This window comes from Mytilus galloprovincialis, chromosome 8 (genome assembly GCF_965363235.1).
Source record: "Mytilus galloprovincialis chromosome 8, xbMytGall1.hap1.1, whole genome shotgun sequence".
NCBI lineage: Eukaryota > Metazoa > Mollusca > Bivalvia > Mytilida > Mytilidae > Mytilus > Mytilus galloprovincialis.
Window position 1 is genome coordinate 13,605,815 of NC_134845.1, and position 13,636 is coordinate 13,619,450.

The 13,636-nt window shown below is 31.1% G+C and overlaps 1 protein-coding gene across 2 annotated transcripts in view; it reads right to left on the minus strand.

Moving 5' to 3' along the window:
* LOC143085126 (uncharacterized) overlaps positions 1–12,121 on the minus strand; it is a 30,235-nt gene extending 18,114 nt beyond the window's left edge. The window contains exons 1-7 of one of the 2 annotated variants that reach the window (XM_076261308.1): positions 12,035–12,121; positions 10,701–10,772; positions 9,131–9,150; positions 8,610–8,675; positions 6,357–6,422; positions 4,740–4,832; positions 2,038–2,097 (exon numbers count right to left, since the gene is read on the minus strand). In XM_076261308.1, coding sequence (XP_076117423.1) covers positions 2,038–2,097; positions 4,740–4,832; positions 6,357–6,422; positions 8,610–8,675; positions 9,131–9,150; positions 10,701–10,718 — 323 coding nt within the window. In that variant the 5' untranslated portion in view covers positions 10,719–10,772; positions 12,035–12,121. The remainder of the gene's footprint in view (positions 1–2,037; positions 2,098–4,739; positions 4,833–6,356; positions 6,423–8,609; positions 8,676–9,130; positions 9,151–10,700; positions 10,773–12,034) is intronic. The other variant, XM_076261309.1, reaches the window with a different exon arrangement.
* Positions 12,122–13,636: the final 1,515 nt, after the last annotated feature.

The window sequence follows — 13,636 nt, forward strand, 5'->3', positions numbered from 1 at the left end:
TTTCACTATTTCACTTTCATTAATGTTTTTTTACCAAAAAATATCATATATTAGATTTTGTATATCTCATAGCTAGTGACCCTTTAAAGTTGCAATTAGTTGCTAAGTCCAATTTGCTCAAGGTGTCATGTTGGCTGAGGTTATTTCCTTAAAAAGCAGAAGGAAGAAAACAATATAACTCAACGATAGCGTGTTGTACAAGTTATTATCTTTTTCTCAACAAAAATTGTACAGGTAATTACTCGTACAATTATATTTGTACAAGTAATAACTTGACAATGTATGATGGCATCGTACAGGTAATTACTATAACAAAGTTTTTGTACAGGTAATTACTTGTACAAAATAGTAACATGTACACAACATATATATATATGTGTGTGTGTAGAAATTCAAACTATTAAATAGAATACATAGTGCAGATGACGTATGAAATATAATGTCCTATTATCTCGCACTTCATCAATCTAGTCGAACTTTGAACCAGTCGTGTATAGTTTTTCAATAAAACTTAACTTTTGAAAAAACTTTGAAACAATCTTATGTCATTTTAAATGAAACTTCGAACAAGTCTTTTATGATATTGTAATAATATAGTTGTAAGCATATCGTCGTCAATAAATGTAATCACTCAAATCCAATCATGGCTATTTAATTGAGGTGTTTTTGTCATATAGTTCTTCAACGGTTTCTGTACTTACACATCTCCAGATTTCAAATGTTTGGCTTTGAGAGTTCCTGATGATGGTAAATCAAGAAAAGCGCTTCGGAAGCATGAAATTATTAAACATGTTGTTTCCAATTTTTTACATCACTGGCTCGATACCTCTGGTGGTGGACTATCAGTCCCCGAGGGTATCATCAGGTCAGTAGTCAGTACTTCGGTACTAAAATTGTCTGTTGTATAATTTTTTTTTTCAACTGCCTCATGCAAAGTTGACTTTAGATGAATTTGGCTATTTATTTTAGGTATTTTTGTCATACAGCTCTTCAACGGTTTTGGTACTTGCACATCCTAGGATTTCAAATGTTTGGTTCGTTCATTAAAAAGACGCTATCATATAGGTAATTTTATTATTATATTATAATAAAAAGATAAGCTAAATAAAAATTAGAAGTTTCACATAGTTAACTTTACTTACTTGTCAAAACTATAATAAACATATTTTTTACCGATGGCCATTACCGATTTGTTGTTACGCGTGAATGGCAATATGTCGACTTAAAAAATAATTTCCAAAAATTTCTTAATGAACTGTTACACAAGAAATCACTGGAAAGTAACATAGTTTATTTAAGTTGTCTTGTGAATATGGTGTATTGCAGTCATGTTACAATATTTGAGATCTAGAGCTTCTTAAAAACACCGAAGACATATAGGAATGGTCTAAGACCTCGGTATCACTGTACACAGCTATAAAAAGGCTAGCTTTTCAATCGCAAACAAAAGGTGTAAATGAAAAGGATCATGCACAACAAAGACTTGCTAATGGAAAACAGCTATGATACCGTGTGGAAGTAAATGTCACCCCAAGCCTACACGCAAGAATGTAATTAGTGATGAAAACTAAATATGGCATCAATATCTAATTTTTTCGTAGTATTCGAATTATAAAATAATACATTGTCATGTGATTGGTTTGTTGGATAAAGTTTTTGTGTTATTGAAACTTTTATTATGTAATTTAAAAAAAATACCCATATGGTCCAAATACTCATATGGTCCGGCCCGTAAATAACCAAACGAGTTTTATACTCATATGGTCTGACCATACGCGTACAGTCGGACCATACGCGTATGGTCGGACCATATGAGTATACGCATATGGTTATGACCATACGCGTATGGTCCAAATACTCATATGGTCCGCAACAGGTATAAGGTTTTGCTCGAAATTCTTCGCCAACAGTTTTCTATAAAATCTTTTTTTTTATATTCCAAATATTATATTCATACTAATAATAAATCTGTACAGAATATATTTGTTTACTCTATACAATGATTTTAACAATAAAAGAAAATATTTCATATCTGACCTTTCTTTCTTAGCAGGTGCTGGTGCAACTGTCTTTTTATCAAATTTAGAACCGCTGAATCTAAAAAGCATTATTTAGGGTAAATATTTGCCATTCATTTATTAAGACACATTAAATAGAGTGGACAGTAGTAAACCGTTGTTCAATAGTCATAATCTGATAAGGCATTAACAAATCCGGGTAAAAAGAAAATATAAAAACCATTAAAACCGATGGAAACACATCAAACATACACAAAAACGGATTGAAGATGACAACTGCTATTTTTCTGACTTGGTAGAGTACATTTTAAGACACAGTGGTGGGTTGAAACTGGTTTTATGGCAAGCCAAACCTCCCTCGTATGTGGAGAGGTTAAAAAAACCGCTAAACATCAAAACTACGTGAAAGGAATACAGTAAAAATAATCACCAGAACACACAAAACAAAGAAATACATTCATAAATAATATAATTGTAATAAAATTAAAACATGTAACCGCAGAATAACAACGGACATCTCCCAGGAATTTACTACAGCACACAAGGACACTACAAACGAAATATAAACAGCGTATTACATGAACTGATCAATGCCCTAGAAAGTGACGTAGTTTTTGTGACGTTTTTATTTTCGCAGGCAAATTTCAAAAAAATGAAACAGGTTTTTTTATCTATAGATGCGTACAAGAATATTATATTATAACGGTGTTATTATTTGTATTTTATAACCATTTCAGTGTTTCTTTCTTCTAAACTAAATTGTTTAATATTAAAACAAGGAAATCCAATGCATATATATATATATATATATATATATACATGTACTTGCTTTAAAACTAAAATCATATAAATAAAAGAGCTGATGTTTTATCCTCACTTTAACATACATATAGAAAATAAACATAAAAATGAAATAACTGTAATGGAAGGCAAGATCATTAAGACCAAACAGTAAACCGACATGAAAAAAAAACATAAAATAAAAAAGACGAGCCACAAATAACTTGTACCAAAAGAATCCAAACCACAATCGAAATGAAAAGACAACAACTCAGCACAAAATGACCAACCGAACCCACACGTATAAGAAAGTAAACACAAAATGACCGACCGCGGACTGTTTAAATACCAAAACACGCCGTCTGCAACAGCGAATATAAGACGTAACAAAATATCCAACCGTACTTACAAAAAAACATCATAACTTAATGCATTAATGTTGGATATATAAATACCGAGATACGTCGAATAGCAATGCGAATTCACAAAGAGTCAAAACAGTCATACACGGGAATAGTCCACGTTCGTTACTAAGCACACAAGGTACCGTAAATGGTAAACCACAAGCTTAAAAATAGATCAAATTTGTAAATGTGTACGCACGTGTAAATACGTATCAGTTGAGATATGCAAACATCAAACAACGGAGCCTGTGGTATGTTACTGCTGAGAAATGGGAAATTTATAATTGGGAAGTTGCAATCTTTCCGTTAAATTAAAAGTAAAATTATAGACTGGAATGTTTAAATGGATTCCACCATGTCATGTCATATACAATCAATAAAACAATAAGATTATTAAGATATCTTTATGTATTATAGTCAACAGTGAATTTAGATTCAGATTAGTGATTTTTTAAAATGTTCTTTTATTTCTATCCATAAAAACTATGATAAGTGTGATCTTTAAAAAGAGACATTTATCTTCTAACATTATTTCAATAGAGAAAAACTTTGTTTTGGTTGGTAATAAACAGATGATGTTTGTCGATATTGCAATGTGTTACATTTGAAACATCGCATGTTTTTCAAAAATGGAATTTACATTTTGAATATATCGTTTCAGAATGAGTCAGTAAAACTGCACTTCTCTTGGTCGTGATTTTTTTTTATAGAAAAAAAAATTAACCTTACGTACATGTTATACATTAGATCTTGTATTTACTTAGTTTTCAAGATGATAGGTAGTTCTTAATATTCTGAACAATTTTGACTCTGGCTGAGGTTAGATCAAAATTAATACTAAAGACAGTTTTCAAAAAACAAATCAATACTGGAAAATGTTTTGTTTTTTAACAAATTTTTGATATTAGATATGATCATAACTGAGAGTATACTTAAACTGCAAAAGTAAACATTGCAAAGATTACATTACATTTTATTGATTCATAAAAAACACCATTTAAATGTATCTTAATTATCTAAATAACAGACAGACAATAGTCATGGCGTTTTTAATTTTGAAATTCTACTGGGTTAAATCAGTTTTACGATTTATATAAAAAAAAAAAAGATGTGGTATGATTGCTAATGAGACAACTGTCCACAAGAGACCAAATTGACACAGACATTAACAACTATAGGTCACCGTACGGTCTTCAACAATGAGCAAAGCCCATACCGCATAGTCAGTTATAAAAGGCCCCGATATGACAATGTAAAACAATTCAAACGAGAAAACTAACGGCCTTATTCATATAAAAACAAAAATTAACGAAAAACAAATATGTAACACATAAACAGACGACAACCATTAAATTGAGGGCTCCTGACTTGGGACAGGCACATACATAAATAATGTGGCGGGGTTAAACATGTTAGCGGGATCCCAACCCTCCCCCTAACCTGGGACAGTGGTGTAACAGCACAACATAAGAACGAATATACATGTCCGTGTAAAAATGCAAATGGTATTTGGCCTTACAACGACTGCAAAACTTACAAACTGCCACTTGAACTTTTAGTCCTATTACTCCTTGTTTTTCCTTCTTTGTCTACATGGTCTTTTTGCCGCTGGTCAAGACTAGAATTAGTCCTGAAATGTAGAAGAACAAGTGCATTATGTAAATATTGCCTGTGTTTACCATTTTAGAAGAACACGACTCTTAAAATGTTTCTACTTAGATACATTAATAAAGATTCAATGAAACTTTACTTTTTTGCTTGACCTCAAATGGAAAAAGATAAATGTATCTTGGGACTGTGGTCATAAAGAAAGTATACCGTGGTAGAAAAAACCAAAATACATTAGGATGTCAACAAAACAGCCTTCAAGATTATATGATAGTCTCAAAAAAATATATATCAAGCAAACAAACGTCTGAAATTAATCAACATTGTGGTTTAAATACTAGTATTGAAGTTCACTGATTTATTTAATTTAAATTTCTATAATGTACAAGAAACGCAACGATCTTTGTACAACTCTAGATAATATCCATATCTTATTCAATGAAATAAAGTAAGATTGTCAATTAAATTCATCCAAATCTGTCTCAGTATGTTATTATATATCGTTTATGAACATCCCTCGTTTCATTTTCTTTGTCGTTTAAGTCAATCTTGAATTTATTTTGATTTTACCACGAGTTGGACCTTTACGCTGATATGTTATCCCTTGATGTTGCGCGAGGTAACATATTTAGTATAAAGGTGTAAGTCGTGGTAACATCAATAGAAGTTTTAGCCCCCATAAATTGTTTCTCAATTATTTGTTAAACGATGAAATGATTAATTCCGATACTTTGCTTTATAAATGAAACCATCACACAATGAAATATGTGTGAAATACAATAATCAAATTTCTAATGTATAATGTATAGCTGTAGAAACCTATCAAAAGTACGAGGTGCATGATTCAATAGTAACGAGTTCATCATTACACATTTTCACGTTTTTTTTACCAAAAACCTCAAAAGAAACATTTGTTTACTGAATCATACAAGAAATGAAAATTGAACAGAATCAATACTAACGGCTTACGCTCTTCAACCGTTATCTTGGAAAAAATTATAAGAGGTTCTCAAAAAAAAAAAGAAATATTACACACAATAACGGGTTATCTTCGCTTTATAGTTACATGACAATGTTTCGAGATGAAAGGGTCACTGTTAGTCCGACTTTGAAAATCAATCATTTGACGGTATTTTTTATCTTCACAAAAACTTAGCTTTTATCATTCAATTTTTTGCTTTTCAAACTTGCATCAGTGTTTAATCAGATTTTTTGCAGCATTATACTCAAAGTAGAGAAATCATAGCTGTCAATGAAGAAAAAAAACAGTTTCAAATTCCTAAAAATTGAATCCTGACTACTTGAATGAACAGACTTAGTTATTATTTAGCATATTACTAGAGGAAATAAAATTTAGTTGAAATGAGTTTTTGTTGAAATAAATTCTTGTTGAATGAGTGTTTGTAGAAATAGTTTTTTTTTAAATATGTTTAACTGTCATCTTTATATTTTAATAGAAGTCGGAGGTCATCTGGATTTGTTTTCGACAAATTCGTAGATGTTATCATGTATTGGATATTTAAGTAGGAATAATATGGTCATATACCTAACAGGTGCCAATTGTCCTGGAGTACTACCGTGGGCCCCATCTAATTGATCAGGTTCATCGTTACTGGAATGTAAAAAGTATATACCGTGTATCAATATGATGTAATCAGTATAATAATATACAATGTAACAATCATTTTCTCAACTAAACATTTTGTAAAATTGACTTTTTTTTTCAATCAAATTATAAAATGCCTTGACAAATTGAAAGGTACTTTACAAATTGCCTCAATTATTTTACCGAATAAAATTGAGAATGGAAACTGGGAAACAGCCCGAGCGAGAACATCCAGGTGGCGTGCTTTAGCTGGCCCTGAACAGAAATGTATACTAGTTCAGTGATAATAGATGTCATACTTAACTCCGAAATATATAAATGAACTACAATTAAAAATCATACAAAACTAACAAAGGCCAGGGCTCCTGACTTAGGACAGGCATAAACATGCCGCGGGGTTAAACATGTTTTGTAATATCTCGACCCTCCGCCTATACCTATAGCCAAAGTAGAAAAAACGAACAAACAGCAATACGCACAGTAAACCTCAAGTCAAAAGAAGTCAGAGTCCGATGTCAGAATAGGTAACAAAACAAATTAAACAAAATGACAATGACCATGGTATATATGAATTCAGCTGATTGAAAGACTATGTCATTATCATATTAATATCAAACACAATCCCTGCAGTTAGGGGTTTAGTAACATACCCTTAAAAAAGATATGAGAATAACATAACCTGTGTCGTGCTAGCAACTGGTTTTAGGATGAATGTGTTTATTTCCGACGGAAAGACCTTATAAATGAATCAATATTAAAGCCAAAACATGTCATCTGTAATAACCTGACAACAGTATCGTAACTATATTCCTTCTTAATAAGTCTGTTTAACCATATACAGAAGATCAAATTTAGTTACTGTTATGACTATTTTGTCTAGAAAACCCATGTGTTTTAATTTTATATTTCTTTTGTTAAAATCTAATACGTTATTACAAACACGGGCGAATCGACCGAGTTGAGATATTTTTAAAAACCATAAGCTGGTGACAAAGGAACACCACTTTCTAAAAATGAATAATTAACAATAGGAAATGAAAAATCATCTCTTTTATCATAAATGTTGTTATTAAGCTTCCCGTTGATAAAATAAATATCAAGATCCAGGAAATAGCAGTATCATTGTTAGTATGAGCTTTATTTAAAGTTAGTTCAACAGGACAAATATCTTTAGCGTACACACTGAAGTCGTCATTATTGAGAGCAAATATATCATTCAAGGACATTTTAACAAAATCTGGGTAAAAAAGAATTGAACAAAACATGTTTTCATTGGATAAATAAATCATGATAATGTTGCAGATATATGTAGTATCTTAAAAGTTTAAATCAAATAAAAGTGTACTGAATTATTAAAAATTCACACAAATACTGAACTCCGTCATTATTTCTTATTTGTAAAATGCTTTTTATCCTGATTTGATTTCTCATTACATCTTTTGCGTAACCACATTTAGTTAAAACCGGATCATCACACATGCAACTTTGGAAATACTTTTTTCTGATAAAAAACGCAAACGTTCTATCAACAATTGGTTTTGCAAAAACCAAATACATGACTATCTTCTTTATCTTTGTTGTCCGTACAGATTCAACGTCACATAAGCATGATCAGGCTGACTTGCATCTTTATGGCGGGTAGTGCATACACAGTTATATATAAAGACCTTATTTGTCTCATCTTGGTTTTCGAGATTGTGTCCTACCCCTTTTAGGTTTTTGAGATTTTCACAGAGGTTTATTACTGTCGCGTGAATTCGTTAGATGGTAGCGACCTAACACCTTCCTTGTATGCCAAAACCCATGCTATAAGGGGTATCAGCGTGGCTGTTTAAATGGAAGTATAAATTCAAGGGGACCTGAAATATGATGCAGCAATAATAATGCTGCATGTAAGGAAACACTTTCTCGAAGTTCCTGTCCTTGATCTGGATTAGTCCTTTGCAGAACTTACCTTATAATATATATGTACTTCTATCAAATTTACAGTTCATATTCATAGGAAACTTCAAGTTAGTATTTGAGATAAATGTGTATTATGATTATGTATTTTCAGTGTAAATAAATAGATTGCTACATATTATCGTCACTATATATATTATATCAACGCCATATTTTTTAGAATCAAAAACCCATTAACACTATGACAATTTGTATGATAAATGGCTGCGGTGACAAATATATATATCTTACACTTTGTTTTGTGAAAATGATTTCTTTGGATCTTCATCTGTGCAGTACAAATGTTCTATTGGATCCCTGCAATAATTCAGAATAAATTAAATGGTTGTCATAAAAGTAAGGAAAAGAGAAATAAATCACAAAATTTGTCAAAAATCAGCGGAAGCCATTGAAGCAAACAAACAGAAGTTAAATATATTTGAGAGTAAATCAAGCTATTATAACTGAGTATATGTCAGAAATTAGTACAATCATCCTTTCCCTACTATTCCATTTTATATGTATATCGCAAGCCGAAGCGTTCTGAAACCTTCATCGGGGACAGTAAAAAAATCAAAGTCAAGATGAGTAATTTGAATACACCAGGAGCTAAATATATTACCACAGTAGACATGGTATACCTAGAAATCCGTCATACTGGATAAAAGAGATAGAATATATATTGCATTGATTCTTCTTATAATTGTCCAATTGTCTTTCATAAAAAAAATAGTAAAACAAGCAATCAAAAATTATTAATTAATTTTACTTACGTGCTACTATGGGTTTGTTTCTGAAATTAAATGCATGCATCATTATTGTATCAGTTGATTTAGAACTGTTAAGTAAGAGGAGGAGGAGAACGGAGAACGGAGTGTCAAAAAGTGAGATATTAAACACTTATGTTCAAATTTTCAGTTCTTTGAGTGAAATGGAGTAGATCCGATAAGGGCCGATTTTGGACTCAAATTCCAGGTTCATCTGACGAAAGAAGTTGGACACTTTTTTAAACACTTAAGTGTATATTTCAGTTGATTCAATAAGTTAATGTGAAAGATTTTAACTGATTTAGTCATTAAATACGCTCCGATTCAAGCTTAAATATAAAAAATCTATCAAATATGTCACTTTTCAGATGGTTTTTTTTTTTGTCAAAAATGAAAGTGGCCGCATCCGTGTTCATCCTCAACCTTTATATATGTTATGTATTATCATCAAATACAACTTACATTTCAATATTAAGAATGAACACAAATGCGGCCCCTTTCATTTAAGATGGAAACCGTCTAAAAATTTTAAACTTAAATGCTAAAATTGTGAAAATTTCAGTAATTTTGCATGACTTAATGATGCTAGTACCCGATATATGTGCAATGTTTTGTCAAAAACAGTCCATATTTTTGCAGCAGAAGCATTCCACTTTCCAATAAATATCTCAAAGTTTACATTTTAATAATTTTGTAAAACTGCTATATTTTGGGGCCAAAAAGGGGTCTTACTGGGCCTAGTCCTTTCTAACAGTCTTGCTAATGACAAGTCGCAGAATACAACTGTTGAGTGAAACACATTATGTTATCTTAAATCTTATTTCAGACACAACTAATAAGTCCTCTTCTCCCACGGAGAATCCCTGGAAATGGGAAAATTTTTATTTTGCTCCCATATATAAGTACCAATTCGGTTGACTCGTCACAAAATATTTTAAAAAGATTTAGCGGTTAGCCACCACATAACTGTATTGGACGATTGTTTAAAGGAATTGACATCCTTTTTTTTTACGAAAAACACAGAATTTATATTTTTCTTTTTCCTTCATTGAAAACCCAGCTTAAAAGGGACTAGCTTAAGCAATTACTTAAATGACGATATCATCATAGCTACATAAAACTGTTTAAGGTGAGAGGTACGTAAATGAACGCCTATAGCGGAAAAACGGGAAAATCGACGTCTGTTGTTATGGGAGTTATCTCCCGTACACAAAAAAATATATTTTCAAGATGTCGGAATATATTCCGCTTCGTCGGAATAATGATCAAATTGGTGGGAGAGTATTGAATGCACCTTATTAAAACACAACAAAAGTTGAAGTATGTAAATGAAATATCTTGTCACAGTTAAACAGTGCTTCCCTCTCATGGAAATGAAAGTAACTTGGCATGTCGTGATAGTCAGAGAGGGATTGACTTTGGGTTTAATAGCAGACCAACTTAAAGCTTGCATTATATTTCATCGTTTTTATATATGAAATGAACAGTGCATCATTCTTTATCATATTATATAATGATTATGATTGATATTTCTGAGTTCAGTTAATTTGATTTACTGCATCATACTAGTACTCACGCCAAATGAATTGCCCATCACACCATACAAGGAATTAGCCGCCTCAAACACTCACATTATTCTCCAATTTCTCTGAAACATATATAAACATATACATTGTATTTCGAAAAGAAAACGTATATAGTATAATCTTTAATACGTTGGCCAACCTTTAGCTTTATGAAATAGGTAAATAGAGCAAGAAAGGATAACATACATGTATTTAATGTTGGGGTAAGTATAGGTATAACAGACGAGCAAACACTTCATGCAATTACTAAATCGACAAGTCATTTAACTGCAACTACCCAAAGTTCGGTTGCAATATCTTCTATATAAGTATATGAAGCTGTTGCAATACAACGGATGAAACACAGAAACGGAGTGTTACTGCTTTTGGTGGTAAGCACTAGAGCATCTAACATCCCCCATAGTTTTGTGTGAGGTTGTGTCTATTTCTATTAACACGATTACAGTGTTTCATTATCTTGCTTTTCTTTTAGTCATTTTCGTTTTGCCATGGCGTTTCCAGTTTCTCTCGACGTATCATTTATGAATGTCATCTTGGTATCTTCGGCCTCTTTTTTGGAAGTAACGTTCACATACCAATTAAGTTTCTAAAGATGCTAAAGATTTACCCAAAACTTCTTATCTACACGACAATCTCAAGATTTGCAAAAGGTTGATGATTAAATTTTTTAGAAGGGACATACTTATGCTTTTGGTAAATTTTCCGCGTTCAAGAGGCTTACTTTATTCAAAACTAGCCGATCAGAGCAATCGCAAACTTGAGCTATTTAACTCACTAATATACAACTTGACATGAACACGAAATCATTTCGATATATGTGTTAATTATATACACTGGTAATGTCTAAACAACTTAAGCATGTTTAAGAATAAATCGGAATACGATATTACGGACTAAAAATATATATACCGCTGTAATTTGACAGGATTAATCATTATGACCATAATTATAAACCATTCCCAACTGTCTCTTTTAATAATATACGAAGTTGTTTGACCTGTCATTAAAACGTAGCGGCAATCATTGGGGAGGTGATTGAATCTTCTTCCCACAAAGTCATAGTAAAATGGTAGAGAATAATCCCCAATATGTGGCAAGGCCCAGAAATCTACAATTATACTGTTATCTATAACTGATATAACTCCGAACTAGATCACGGATTTCCAGAAAGGTAAAACACTGACATTATCTCGACTACAAATAAACTAATATTTGCGTATTTTTTGTTGTAGAAAATAGTGAATTAAAGTTAGCATAATTTAACCAATACAATATTACATATATTAGAAAATATGAAGAAATATTAGTTTTACTTTTAGCATACCTTGGTAACAAGAAACACAGCAAACGACCATTTTACTTCCCGTATGATAAAAATAGATTGCTTTGTAATACCTATGCTATGATTAGTTCTGAATTGGATCAATAGATTCGAATAAGCCCACCTTATTTAAAATGTTTAAATCACCGATCATATCATTTGATAACACAGAACGTTTGAGTAAACATTTTTGACAAGATCATAGTCAAAATGCCTAAGTTGAAGTTATGTTGTAAACATGATTAATTTGCTTCTTTGGTATAATAAATCTCAATAAAAGAGAAAACAGGACTATTCTTAATGTCCATTGACAGATATTTCAGGGCATATACAATACAATTTTGATCCCACAGTGTTGTTTTAAATAAGAGTGCATCATGCAATCTTTCTTCACCTAGTCAATTTAAATAGTACGTAATAAAAACATACCTTCATGTGTTTGGGTTTATAATTTGATGAATGTTAATTCAAGTTTCCTGTTTATTATGACCCTATTTTTGTCAACATGAACATGGAATAAACAAATACTAATTGTCATATTTTTCATTTTATAAAATCAAGTTTTGTACATTTTGTCTGCTTTCGATTTATACTACAGGCAAAATTCCCGTATATATTAAGAAAAGATGATCGTGAAAAAGGATATAGTTGGCTTGACGCTAACCACACTTCATCTTTTATTAATCTTTAATTTCTTAACAAAATAATTGTACTTTTCATTTAAAATCGAGTTCGTTTTATATATTCTTGGCTTTTTTCGATTTTTTTAGGCAATATTTTATGTTGGCATGAAAGTTTACTGTTTTATCATTCTTTAATTTTTCAGTAAAATGTATGTGTGAGTATGTTTGTTTGTTTTTTTTTTTTGTTGTTTTTTTTTTGTGTGTATGTTGTAACTTGTTCGACTGCATTAAAATATTTATATAAAAAAATGGCAATGATAATTATTCATAAACACCTGCAATATCTTTAACAACAATGAATACTTATTTTTTTCTGGTGTATTGATTGACCGGAGTAGAAATTAAGTTGTGTTTTTGTTTGTAAATGACACTCTTATCAATTCAGCAAGAAAAATCCTTTGTACATAATCACTTGCTTTAAGGCCTCATACTTTGACTAACAGTTTTGTTTACATACATGTGTAAATGAAAACCTGTTAAAATCAAACATTTTCCTGTCCTCCTTAAACCGGTTTTAGTAGCTATACATTAGTTTATATAACTTGTTTCACTTTCAATATATTGTAAGTATTTTTCATGTTGTCAGTCGATTCATTTTATAAAAATTTTAATTGTTTTGTCCTTTTTGTGTTTTATAATTCATGATTTTGTTTTTATTCACCGACACTTTCTTTCCACCCTATGATATGGAAAATATTAAAGTGCGGTTCGGAAATGTCACCTCCAGTGCAAAATGATAGATAAGTGTAGCTGATTTTAAAATATATATGGTTTCTATGAAATACATGGAGATAAGTTGTTTCTTCCGGTTTGAAAAATGTCACTTTCAGTATTATCTGATAGTTTACTTGACACTAATTCCAAAAATTAATGATTCTATATACTTTCAAATTAAAAAAGAACAAAACAAAACATACTTCCA